Below are 12,790 nucleotides of genomic sequence, written 5' to 3'. Positions count from 1 at the left end.
AGGTTCATTTTATTGGTAAATAGTTTATATGAGCTACGATACATTTACCATTTCCTTGATTTCTTTTGAGAATTTTTATAGTTCAGAGCCTTCTTTTTGAGGTAAATTTTTCGTTGTTCATATTATTGACTACATTTTCGATAAAATATCGAAAATATGAAAGCCAACGTAAGAAGGTGTAGATGCTATTTTAAGCCTTTTTTATACCCAAAAACAGGAAATATTTGGTCATTTTCAAGAGCTCAATAAGAGCTTAAGTTTGAATTTGCGATAAAAGCGATTATTATATTCGTAAAGAGCTTAAAAAAGGCATCGAGTGGTATGTTCACTTTATTCGTAAGTCAGTAATATGAACAACGAAAAATTTACCCTTTTTGGCTTAAAGTGTTTTCATTTGAGTGGGGGAGCCCCCTGGTCCCGGATACATATCATGGTACACTCACAGGAACAGAGCCAAGCCCATGGCTTTGTATCCGATTTGCTTTCTTTATCCGTCATCTTTTTTGGTCACTTTGCCACGAATAACAAAGAAACACTGAAGTCAACGAAACCAAATATTCTTCATCAACCGGGCTGCTATAGTTACTGGCTGCAAGCATTCGGAATATTTTCGGCGGGGGACGGGTAACACCGTTTGTGTTTTAAAAACTGGTTGTTTAATAAGATCGAAGTTCACTGACATAAACATTTTTCAACTTTCAACCGTCTCCACTTTGATCCTAGGGCAAACCTTTAGGCCTATGTATAGAACTATCTGAGGTTATAAAGAATTCTTTATGATACAACTATAAAGTACGAGATTATAAGGTTTAATAACGGCATCAGTGCAGGCAAAACCCCTTGTAGACAGGCAAGTCCGAAGGAATTTTTCGGGAGTCCAATTTTTTTGGGGGGGGAGCATTGATAATAGCCCATTTTTATTCGATAATTTTAATAAGAAGAGTCCAGAAATTAAAAGAAATACGGTTTCGGGGGGACCTGGCAACCAGGCCTTCGTAAGTAGCTTCCCACACGCTACACAGTGTTTTCCTTATTCCCGTATTTGTTGCGAGTTTCTCCAAAATGAACAAAAAAACGGGTTCTGTGAAATATCCACGAAAACTAAAGATTTGTATTTCGTGTTAGTGCTCCTGTTTTTGCGAACTTTAATTGTCGTGTAGGTTTCGGAGTCACGGATATAAGCAGGAACAAGCCTAAGCCATCCCCTAATTCTTAACTTTCGAAATACTGGGCACTCCTAATTCAAATTATCAAATAATATTTTCTTATAATCACCCTCCCCCTCTGAAATAAAATCATACCTATGTGCCTGTTCAGAACCTAATTTTTTTTGGTGAGGGGGATTTGGGGAAACCTCGAAAAATTTGAATATAGTGGAAACCCAATACGCATATAGAAAAAATTTATCTGGAAACACATTTCTCTTTCTAGGATCTCATGTCCTGGTGCAGTTGTGAAGTCGTTCGAACGGTTAAGTCGTTATAAGTCTTGCACAGCTATTCAACTTCACAAAACCCTAAGCTTACCAGCACACATCCGTTAATATTTTTTGGGGGTTCAGCAAAAAATTATTAAAAAACAAATTGCATTTGGATGAATTAATTCTAATTGAGCACCGAACAGCTTAAATGATACCAAAAATGAGGACAATACTGAGTTTTATAGATATTCGGTTGGTGTACGATTTTAATGAATCGTATCGATTTATTTAATCGTAATACGATTTTTATATAAAAAAATGGGGCAACTAACTCCAATTTGCGGGAGGGACGCTTTATTCCTGGAATAGTAGCAGATATTTAGCTAAAGTTCAAACACGAGAAATGGCACAGAAATTTAAAGTCTAAGTCAAAAATCGAAAACTCAGAAGCACAAATTTTTCAGTTCAGGAGATGCTGCACATATTTCCAAATAAAAGATATGATTTTATTCAGCCACTTAATACTAGTGGCGTCGCTTGGGGGGCAAGGAGAGCCATTTGCCCTCCCCCTGATTATTTGGAGAAAACATATAATATAGCCCATGCCCCTTGACTCTCCGGATGTCAGCCCCTCTTGCACCCCCCCTCCAAATTAAAATGCTGGAGCTACGCCCCTGTTTAACACCAACCAAACAAAAAATTATTAATAAATTATCCAGAACAAGAAAATGGCACCAACAGTTCAGATGGCACGAACAGTTCAGATGGCACAAACAGCCAGAAGTTGAACTAAAAACCAGGAAACTCAGAAATGTAAATGCTCCAGCTCATAAATGGTACATTCTATCATACTGATGGATAGTTTCGAAAAAAATCAAGTCCTTTTTGGTGTCTAATAAAATTGATGTATTGAAAAAAAAAACTAGAAATATGTTTGGGAAAATTAGATTTTCCCGCAATGCGTACTATCTCCTTTTCCCGTTCACTTTCTTTGTTCAATAAATCTTTGGACGTAAATTTTCTTAGCTGCATCTTATATGCCTAGAAAAATTTTGGTCCTTGCCAAAATTTAAAAAAAACGCAAAAAAAATTAAAAATTCAGCTTTCTTTTCCAGTAAAATCGATGTTTTATGCCATGACAGCTTTTGACTTTCTGCCGCCGAAATGGGGCAAAAGAAGCTCTTTTTTTGGCAAAAACAGGAATGTTTTTGTAAATTATAACGTCCTGAATTTTAACATGTTTCAAAGTAACTATTATGAACTGAAAACAAAATCTATTGAAAAATCAACTTGAATTTAAAGACATGGAACTCGACACTCAGAGAAAAACGAACCAGGAATGGTTATTAAATAATTAAGGGCTTATTAGGCTTACAAGGGCAGAAACATCATGAATTCAGTTGCATATATCTCTCTGTCACTATACCAATATTTTCAATATTTTTAATCTAATAGTAACATCGACGATGATAATAACATAGATTTACTTCACTAAAGATGCCTGTTAACTGCAGTGGCCTAATTTCGTCAAAAACGTAGAGGGGGAGTTGGAGCCAATTTTCCCAAATCAAGTGAAAATGATAGTGAAAACTGAAAATTCAGCCATATAGTACCTTAAAGGTAAAGATATACTAAAGAAAACTAACCTGTTTCTATGGATGCTTGAATTATACAGGCTTATCTTAATGTTGACAAGATTTTTGAAGAAACTAAATTTCACTTGGGGGGGGGGGGGCAAACTGCACTCTGGGGTGACTGAGTTCTGGTAGGGGTATTTGACCCCCCCCCCACCATCCCCTTGCCCCATAGCAAATTACCCCCTGGTTAACTTTTTTTTTTTAAAGTTACTAAAACAGTAATTCAAAGTTACTTTTCTGTCGTTAAAGCAATTAAAAAAAAAGAAAAATCAGTTGGAAGGAAAAAAATAAGTTTTTAGCAACTTTCCATAGTTTTTTTGTCGAATCGTAAATGTACCCTGGGTTCTTATACTTTGTTTCTGATTTAGTTTTTTACATATTTCCATCTAATTCTGAAAAAAATTTAAAGATTTTTTTTCTTCCTTTGTTCTGTAGAATTATGTCTGTTTCCAGGGGACCAGCCAAAACGACATTGAAAAACTTTATCCATAAATTTATTTTATTCTAATTTTATTTTTTATTTTATTTTAAATTTATTATGTTGGAAATGATGTTCCAACATTGAGGGGCATTCACTTTCAGCAATGACGAGCACCAAGTGGTACATGTCACGCGTGGCGAAAACTTGGTCGAGTGCGGCGGAAGTTGTCCTAAACTTGGTGAAAACTGTGCCAAGCGTGGTGGAACTGCGCGTCACTCAGGGCGTTTTGAGATGTGCACCAGGTGGCCGAAAGTAATTTGCCTAATTCATGACACAATTTAATTTACTGAATTGAAACTAAAACGCGACCAATGAAAGTAGCAAATAACCCAAAATGTTTCTTTATGCTTACGAAGGGTTTATCGAGGGGTTGTAGACTGTCTCACCACGAGTATGCAAGACTTTAAGCCCGCAACCCTAACTTCTTCGATTCGACTTCCCAGTCTCCTGGTTTTCATTTCTAAATAATTGTATTGTTTTTCTATATCAACTACAACAGGGATTAGTATTCCGACACAGAAACAACTTTCACTTTCCCCTTACTATCTATTTAAGGGATTAAAGTTAGCGGGTAAAATGGTCAACGATCTAAACCTGATTTGATTTATTAAGATTGACTGACATATTTTTGCTTTGGGTATACAAAAATGGGCTTCAAACTTGAAGTTTAATAATTAAGTAAAAATAGTCTTAAAACTGTGCTATAACAACAGTTGGCTACACCATTGGCGCCAAGTTTTCATTCTTCCCGGAGGGGTTGAGACTCATCATTTAAAATTGACCATAACACAATATATGGCAGAGTTGCCGACACTTTGAAATAAGCTGTACCTATTTTCTGACTAAACATTTACCACAAGAGATTAATTTGTACCCTCCGAACAGCAGTTGCAGCATGTATATAGTGCTCTTGAGTAAGTCGACCCCCCCTCAACATATCCCATAAGTTTAAATTCAATACACGACACCAGCCTTACGATATTACTTATAGGCCTCCTTTGACAGCTTGCACGCATATAGTGTGTTTTGATTTAGTAGAATTTTTTTCTCAATATTCCCTGAAGCTTTCACCGTAATATTTTTATACCACCGTAATACTGTAATAGCATAAGTAGTAGTAGCAGGAGTATTAGTAGTAGTAGTGATATTAGGAATGACAGTACACTAAAAAATAAATTGGATTTCCAATTAGTTTTTTGCTGGAATTCAACCGGTCAAAAAAGACCCATTTTTTTGTTGAAATTTTGATTTGTATTTGAATTCCATCAATATTTTTAAAATTTCTAAGATTTATGTAGTTTTCAGCAGAAAAAAAAATGTAATTCGCAACAGAAATAGGTTTTATTAATTGATTTTGTTTGGATTTCTATGCTAGATCGAATTTTCTTGAATATCATACTGAATTTGACTAAGGTGACATTTAAAGTAGTATGTTCAATAGTAATTCAAATCAAACGTTGGAATTATGACAGAAAAAAAGCTAATTGTATTTTTGAGAAAAAAAGCGAGTATAAAATCTGGGTTGATTGAGTCGAATTAAGTTGAATTTACACGTCTACAAAGTGCTTACACAAAAATTTAAGCGTAAATATTATATTTGCATACCACTTTTATAGGCAATTTTGTTTTGTAATACAAAATTTCTTTTGTGATTTTCCTTAGCTAGAAAATCTGTGAAGCTGCTACCATATTCTTAAAAATACCAATGCTCTAGATATGTTACCCTCTGAATCAGTGGCAGATCCAGGGGGTGCGGAGGGCGCGTGCCCCCCTGACGTAGTGGTGGGTTTGTGGTTGGGTCCGCTTGCTCTAGTTTGGGTTGGGAAGAAAGTTATTTTTTTATTGTAATTGGTTTTTAGTACTTTAATTCTTCATAAGTTTTTAATTATTAAGACTGTTTCTTTTTGCAAACAAGTTCGAAACGAGGTTTTAGTTACTTTGTGCGGTCCCTGTTAGATTTTACTAATGACGCATACTGCCAAAAAGTATTTAGTTAAATTCAGGCTTATCAAGGGAATCTGTCCGTTTTACCACAAAAGCCAACTGGGAGGCAAAAATCTTCATTTCGTAATAACAAGAAGGGGAAACTTAAAATCCTAACTTCTTCAGGCTTTCGAAATAACATTTCAGGATTGTACTATCACAACGTAGCTGAAAAGCAAAATATTTAATTCTCTTTACTGTCAAAAATTTGTTTTCGAGTCTTTCTATTGCACTGAGACAAAGTAAATGATATCATTACTTTTTTTGGCTGTCTGTTTTGTTGTTTGGGGTTTTTTTTTTTTTGTGAATCAGGGTGGTTTTTACAACATTGTTGTTTTTTAGGGGATTTGTATATAAGAAAGTAAATGTATGAGTGACAGCCTAATGATACACGTATTTTTATTTCTATGGGGTGTGTTGTTTCTCTCCACTCACTGTTTTCAGTTTTCTTGTACCAGGATAAATCCCTTTATCAAAATTCAATTTACCCTCTTTAAAGTTTTTGCTGGAATAATGAAATTGTCGGCGGTTTCCAATCAAAATTTCTAAAACACAATATAAGTAAAGAGCAATAGGGTTACAATTTATTAATCTTTATCGGCATGGAAGGAGTTGTCGTTGAAGCTTTGGAAGGTGCTCATTCAGCTGAAAATTTAATGTTTTAGTGCTTTTTATAAGAGTCAAAGGGATTGATGCCAACCCCTTGCCCTCCCAAGCCCTTTTTTCGCTACCCTTCCTCCAAAGACATTCGATCAAGATTAGCCATTTTGTTCAAAATAGTCAAAAACGTCATGAAATTTCACCGTAATACCCTCATCCTTTTTTTTGTTATACCCAAGATATAGCCCTCTCCCCCTTTCTCAATCATAGATACTACATGGAAACAATTGATCAGTTGCATAATTTATAGTTCTTGCTCCAGTGTCTGTTGGGGATGAGACACCGTAGAAATATGAATCTGAGTTGTCATATTTGTAGCCCCCTTCCCATCAATTACTTTCCAGTATCCCTTTCAACAAGCCCTGAAAGTTTCAACTTAATACCTTCGGATGTTCTAAGGCTATTTACTGATTGAAATTTTTAACAGCCTGCATGCAAATAATATGCTCTGTTGTTGATCAATAGCCCCTTCAAAATTACTTGAAAGCAGTCGCAATTAGAAGTGGTCACAGTCGCAAATAGTAGCAGTCAAATTAATGTATGGTCGCAGCCGTTGCAGAAGTAGCAGCATCAGGGGGCCTGAAAGTTTCAAGTTAAACCCCTTGATACCACTAAAGTTTATTACACCTTTAGTGGTGTAATACCACTACAGGTATTACAGATACACCTCTTTTTTTTAAGCCATTTGAACATAGTCATGTCATTGTTATAGTCATTGTCAATGTTTTATCAATTGTCCTCACGTTTTTTCTTTAAGTGATTCTTCTTGTTTTTAAATAACAATTTCTTACTTAAAAAATTACCTGAAAGCAGTCGCAATTAGAAGTGGTCACAGTCGCAAATAGTAGCAGTCAAATTAATGAATGGTCGCAGCCGTTGCAGAAGTAGCAGCAGCAAGGGGCCTCAAAGCTTCAGGTTGAAACCCTTAGCTATTCCTAAGGTATTACAGATACACCTCTTTTTTATAAGCCATTTGTACATAGTCATGTCATTGTTATAGTCATTGTCAATGTTTCATCAATTGTCCTCGCATTGTTTCTTTAATATTTTCTTCTTCTTTTTTTAAATTACAATTTCTTCCACAACTTGACTAAAGGCAAATACTGAGAGCGAAACAAAATTCTTCATATCTGTCCACTTTTTAACTTTTTTTTTATTATTTTGTCTTCTAAAATCAGGTGACAGCTTAAAACCCTGCTATTCAAATTTTGCTGAGTCAAGTTAAGGACCGTCTTCTAAACCCGTTTGTATTCATCAAAGGATAACCGCCCCCTTTTACAGTAAGATCTCTTCTGTATAGCAAGTTTTCGGTAATCATAGTGTCCGGCCTTAAAAATTTGTCATAACAAGAAGAAAATTTTCAATAAACTAAAATTTGGGTGGAATAAAAATTGGGCACCAGGACCTCTAAATCGTACCATAAACGGTACAAGTGTACTTCATTGGCAACGCTGGAGCAATGGTGAAAACCTTCTCGTGTGCCCCTGAGAACAGTAGCCACAAATAGGGGTGCAGTAGGGGGGAGTGTAGGGGGGCTATTCCCCTGGATATATGAAAAGTCGACCATGGCACAAGAAAAATATCTTGAGCCTTGAGGGGCAAGCCGAGGTGGGAGAGAGAAGATCTTTAGGTAGTACTGGTTCTTTGAAGATCCTGTGCCACTTATCAATGGGAGTGGTGGTTGGCTATCCCTTCTCATTTGAGGGACGAATGTTGCCTGTTTAAACTAGAGCTGCAGGATAATGCTCTAGACATTGGCGACACCAATGGTGGACATCTTGACATTGCCAAGGAACGCTATTCTACACAGAAGAAAAAAATGACAATCAATCCCTATCTAAACTAAAAACACACTCGAGGTTACTTAGTTTTGACTTAGTCTAGCCTAGACTTAGTTTTGCGATTCTGCTTAGTATAGCCTAGACTTAGTTTTGCGATTCTGCCAATATTAATAATAACGATACCCAGTATATAGGAAGTAAAAATCCTGGGCTTTTTAGAACCAGGTTCCAGTTCCAAAGGGTTCCAGTTCCAAAGAGGTCTTTCCCCTGTTGTAACTTATATCACATCTAAAAACTGTCCAAGATTCTAAGCCTTTTCCTTTATTGAATACCAAAGTTTGAGGATACAAAAAGAGATGTTTAATGTCCGAGAGCATTGTCAACTATAAATGAAATATCTGCAATACCAGTTATCGTACGAATATGGTGATTGGTGACCGGACTATCTGCCAAACCAGTTTTGTGTTTTCCGATTGAGTAGCTAATGAACCATGGGAATACATAAAAAAACGATGATGACAAAACCACCTCCTCGAATAGTATGGGACACTGCTAGGAATTAAAACCCAAATTGGTATCCCAAAAAAAGTTCAACGCCATCTAATTTTATCTAGCAAAACCTGTATTTATTCTTTTTTAATCGATGCGTTTGCCAGCCCTCTAGCGAAAGCCAATTGTACTGTCGCTGCGTGTTAGGTTTTCGTTTTACGTTTTCTTTAATTATAAATTTTCTTTTTAATTTAAATGAATAAGCTTCATGCTAGCCGTGTTACTTATATTTCTGAGCGATATAGAAACTATCTTTGACATTTTTTTCTTTTCTTGTTTATCATCCTGCTCAGTGGTCTATAGTTAGGGTAAGATAGGGCAATTCAGAAATTCTTCTATTGTGGGAATTGTGGAATGGAGAAAAATACTTCCTCTGAAGTTTGCAAAAGTTTAAGTAACTTTCAAGAAGAAAACAGAAGTAATTTTTTTCAGGCCTACTAAATAGTAGTGATACTAATCAAAACCAAGCAGTGCCTCATTCAATAGTAGACAGATTAAGAACCTTTTAAAGCAAGATTCTCGAAGAGCATAAAATACTTGAAGAGACATGAAATTTCGATCTCAGGTATCGAACATATCAAGTATTATAGAAAATAATTACAGAAAACTACTACTATTACTGACAACTCACTGCAGCACCAAGCCGCCTGAGGTCAACACACCTACGCAAGCTCCTCCTCCGTCGCAACCTATTCAAAGTCTACCTCTTTACACCCTCCCATCAAGTACCCATTTTCGTTAAATCTTTCCTTACGACATCGTCCCAATCACATTCGGAGACGAACTGCTTTTTGTTTGGCCCTCGATGGTTGGCCAACAAGGGTGATATTTGGCAATCTGTCATCCTTTATCCGCGAATTGTCACAGCCTCAACAGGCTCAACCTTTCTCTTATTATAGAACTAGAAACGGGGATTGAATCATCTTTTTAGTTCACTTTGGAATTCCCAAATTCCGACTTTTTTTTCTTTTACAAAACTTTAATTTTCATCATATCTGAAGTTTAGTATGCATATAAGGGTCTTGCCTGGAAGTAGACAGAAATAAGCCAAGCGACGATCCGACTTAAAGGATGGGATGAACGGTCACAACTAGTGACCTGGTAATGCCTTTGAGAATTTTGAACACAATGTGACCTCTTCTGGGGTAGTTCCTAAACACTGTCATCAAAAAATCGACTGGAAGAGATAGTCAGTTATTGGCCAAACTTATTAGTAAGTAAGAGCTATTGTTACAGTTATATATTCTTTATAAGAAACAAGACAAAGGGATGGGTCCTTAGATTAATTATCACTTTCAGAGCTTTCACCTAATAAAGCCCGCGAAAGGTAGGAATGTCTAAATGCATGTCAGAACAATGTCCGGGAAAGTTTGTCGGATATAAACCGAACTTAGTAGGTAAATTTTTGACGCTATTTCCCTCTTTTGAAGTCAGGGATCGGTTCGACCTCTGTGGAGAAGTGAAACAATGACCCTAACCTCTCATCTTACAAGAGATCTCCAAATGTACCCGTCGGATGTTAACTCAACTTAGTGGCAGCTAAAACTATCACCATAATTGGATCTTTTATGAGTACAAGCTTGTTCTGACACATAGATGGAGAAGAGGGGGGAAGAGGGTCCATCTATTTTCATCAGCTCATTTACGAAAAGAGGACGTCAATTCAACTGAAATTTGTAGGAGGTAAGGGCAGAATTTTTGCCCTACACTAAAAAAAAACTGGAAATTTTCTGAAAGCAAACAGTAAGATGTCTGTCACGATATGACATTTTGTGACAATCTTGTCTCCAACAGATATTCTAGTTGAGATTATTTATTATAGTACCGAAGGCACTAAAAATTAAATCTGATTCTTTAAATTGGCCAAGAGGGAACTTACACAACTATCCACAGTCTTAAAAATTAAAGAACCCAAGTTTTTGAGAGAGGTCAATCTTTAATAAAAAAAAATATCCATATGCAGTTATACAGTTTTACTCATCAGCGAGCACCAAGCTTGAAAATAAGGAATGTGTGTGGAAAGTCAGCAGTAAATAAGCGAAAAACTTTATCTTCATAAAGCCTTGGAAACTGTAACTTTCCTCGTTGCTATATCAAAAGGCAAACACTGCCATAAATCAGAGCTGTTCATTAATACGGACGTTATTATGATTATTCAAGAATAAACACTTTGAATTTTTAGTTAATTGACTTACCTACAACAGTATCTTTTTAGAAAGACCAATTAGGCCAACCTATTCTCTTATATTTATCCCTTTAGTTGACTGTTGATATATCCCTGGAATCATTTTATTCTTCTGATTAAAAATAAATACTTTTATTACTTAATTTTTGAATATTCCAACTAGCTTGTATTTGTTTAGTCGCTTTATTGGACAATTGAACATGACAGCTGTACCACCGTATTGATTGTCATATTGCTCGACGACTGGATGCTGATAAAAAGGGTGTTACAAGCGCTTGGTTGTTTTTTGTTTTTTTTTGTTTTGTTTTTTATAAACAAAAAACGTTTCCGCTTGTTCCCTTTTACAATTCAGTGCGGCAACAAAGGAGAGAATTTACGCAACGAGGTTATCTTCAGACTCCTGTGGATTTGGTCAGTCATACACTTTTGAAAGCCCTTTATTTGGGGTCTCCAATTGCCTTCAAATGCCTCATTGAAATTCATAGACTATTTGAATTACCCTGATTTCATGACTATCCACCGTAGTTCTGCCCTAGGATGGATGGATGATAGACTATCCATCAACAAGGGAAATGCCATCATTTTTATACATATATGGATGATAGACTATCATCCTATATAGACTATCTATATAGACATATATATATATCTATATATATAAAAATAAGTTGTCTGTGTGTGGATCTGTGGATGGATCAGGTGACGTCATGTTTGTTCGCATATGACGTCTGAATTATTTCACACTAATACAAAAGAAGAAAAAAACTAAAAAAGGTAAAAACTACAAAAAAAACTAAAAAGAAAAAAAACTAAAAAAGCTAAAAAACTAAAAAAAACTAAAAAAAGGTAAAAATCTAATAACTAAAAAAAACTGAAAAAAATAAAAAAAAGGCAAAAACTACAAAAAAAATAAAAACTAATAAAAAAACTAAAAAAGCTAAAAAACTAAAAAAACTAAAAAAAACTAAAAAAAGGTAAAAAACTAAAAAAAACTAAAAACTAAAAAAGAAAAGACTAAAAAAAAGGAAAAAACTGAAAAATAAAAGAGAAAAAGAAAACTAAAAAAATATGAATAAATATATATAAAAATAAGTTGTTTGTGGGTTATGTCTGTCTGTCTGTCTGTCGAGTGACGTCGTGTTTGTCCGCATATGACGTCTGAATTATTAAACATATATATAAAAATAAGTTGTCTGTGTGTGGATCTGTGGATGGATCAGGTGACGTCATGTTTGTTCGCATATGACGTCTGAATTATTTCACACTAATACAAAAGAAGAAAAAAACTAAAATAGGTAAAAACTACAAAAAAAAACTAAAAAGAAAAAAAAACTAAAAAAGCTAAAAAACTAAAAAAAACTAAAAAAAAGATAAAAATCTAATAACTAAAAAAAACTGAAAAAAATAAAAAAAGGCAAAAACTACAAAAAAAATAAAAACTAATAAAAAAACTAAAAAAGCTAAAAAACTAAAAAAACTAAAAAAAACTAAAAAAAGGTAAAAAACTAAAAAAAAACTAAAAACTAAAAAAGAAAAAAACTAAAAAAAAGGAAAAAACTGAAAAATAAAAGAGAAAAAGAAAACTAAAAAAATATGAATAAATATATATAAAAATAAGTTGTTTGTGGGTTATGTCTGTCTGTCTGTCTGTCGAGTGACGTCGTGTTTGTCCGCATATGACGTCTGAATTATTAAAAACTAAAAAAAACTGAAAAAACTAAAAAAAGGCAAAAACTAAAAAAAAACTAAAAACTAATAAAAAAACTAAAAAAGCTAAAAAACTAAAAAAACTAAAAAAACTAAAAAAAGGTAAAAAAAAAAAAAAACTAAAAACTAAAAAAGAAAAAACTAAAAAAAAGGAAAAAACTGAAAAATAAGAGAAAAAGAAAACTAAAAAAATATTAATAAATATAAAAAATATAAATATAAATATAATATAAATTAGCAATCAACAAAGCACCGAGACACAAATGACGACCGGGACACAGGGAGTATAAATGACGACCAGGACATAAGTAAAAAAAAAACTAAAAAAACTAAAAAATGGTAAAAACTACAAAAAAACTAAAAACTAATAAAAAAACTAAAAAATCT

General features: G+C 34.3%; 1 protein-coding gene across 2 annotated transcripts in view; it reads right to left on the bottom strand.

The window, feature by feature from the left end:
- LOC136041204 (lysosome membrane protein 2-like) overlaps positions 1-12,790 on the bottom strand; it is a 177,554-nt gene that overhangs the window by 99,194 nt on the left and 65,570 nt on the right. Inside the window, exon 1 of one of the 2 annotated variants that reach the window (XM_065725779.1) lies at positions 444-596. The exons of the other annotated variant lie outside the window; for it this stretch is intronic. Within the exon in view, the coding sequence (XP_065581851.1) occupies positions 444-498 (55 nt within the window). The 5' untranslated portion in view covers positions 499-596. Of the gene's footprint in view, positions 1-443; positions 597-12,790 lie in introns of those variants that run through there. 2 annotated transcript variants of the gene reach the window in all.

The sequence above is a fragment of the Artemia franciscana genome, unplaced genomic scaffold (genome assembly GCF_032884065.1).
Source record: "Artemia franciscana unplaced genomic scaffold, ASM3288406v1 PGA_scaffold_1179, whole genome shotgun sequence".
NCBI lineage: Eukaryota > Metazoa > Arthropoda > Branchiopoda > Anostraca > Artemiidae > Artemia > Artemia franciscana.
This window is presented reverse-complemented; position numbering and strand designations above follow the sequence as displayed.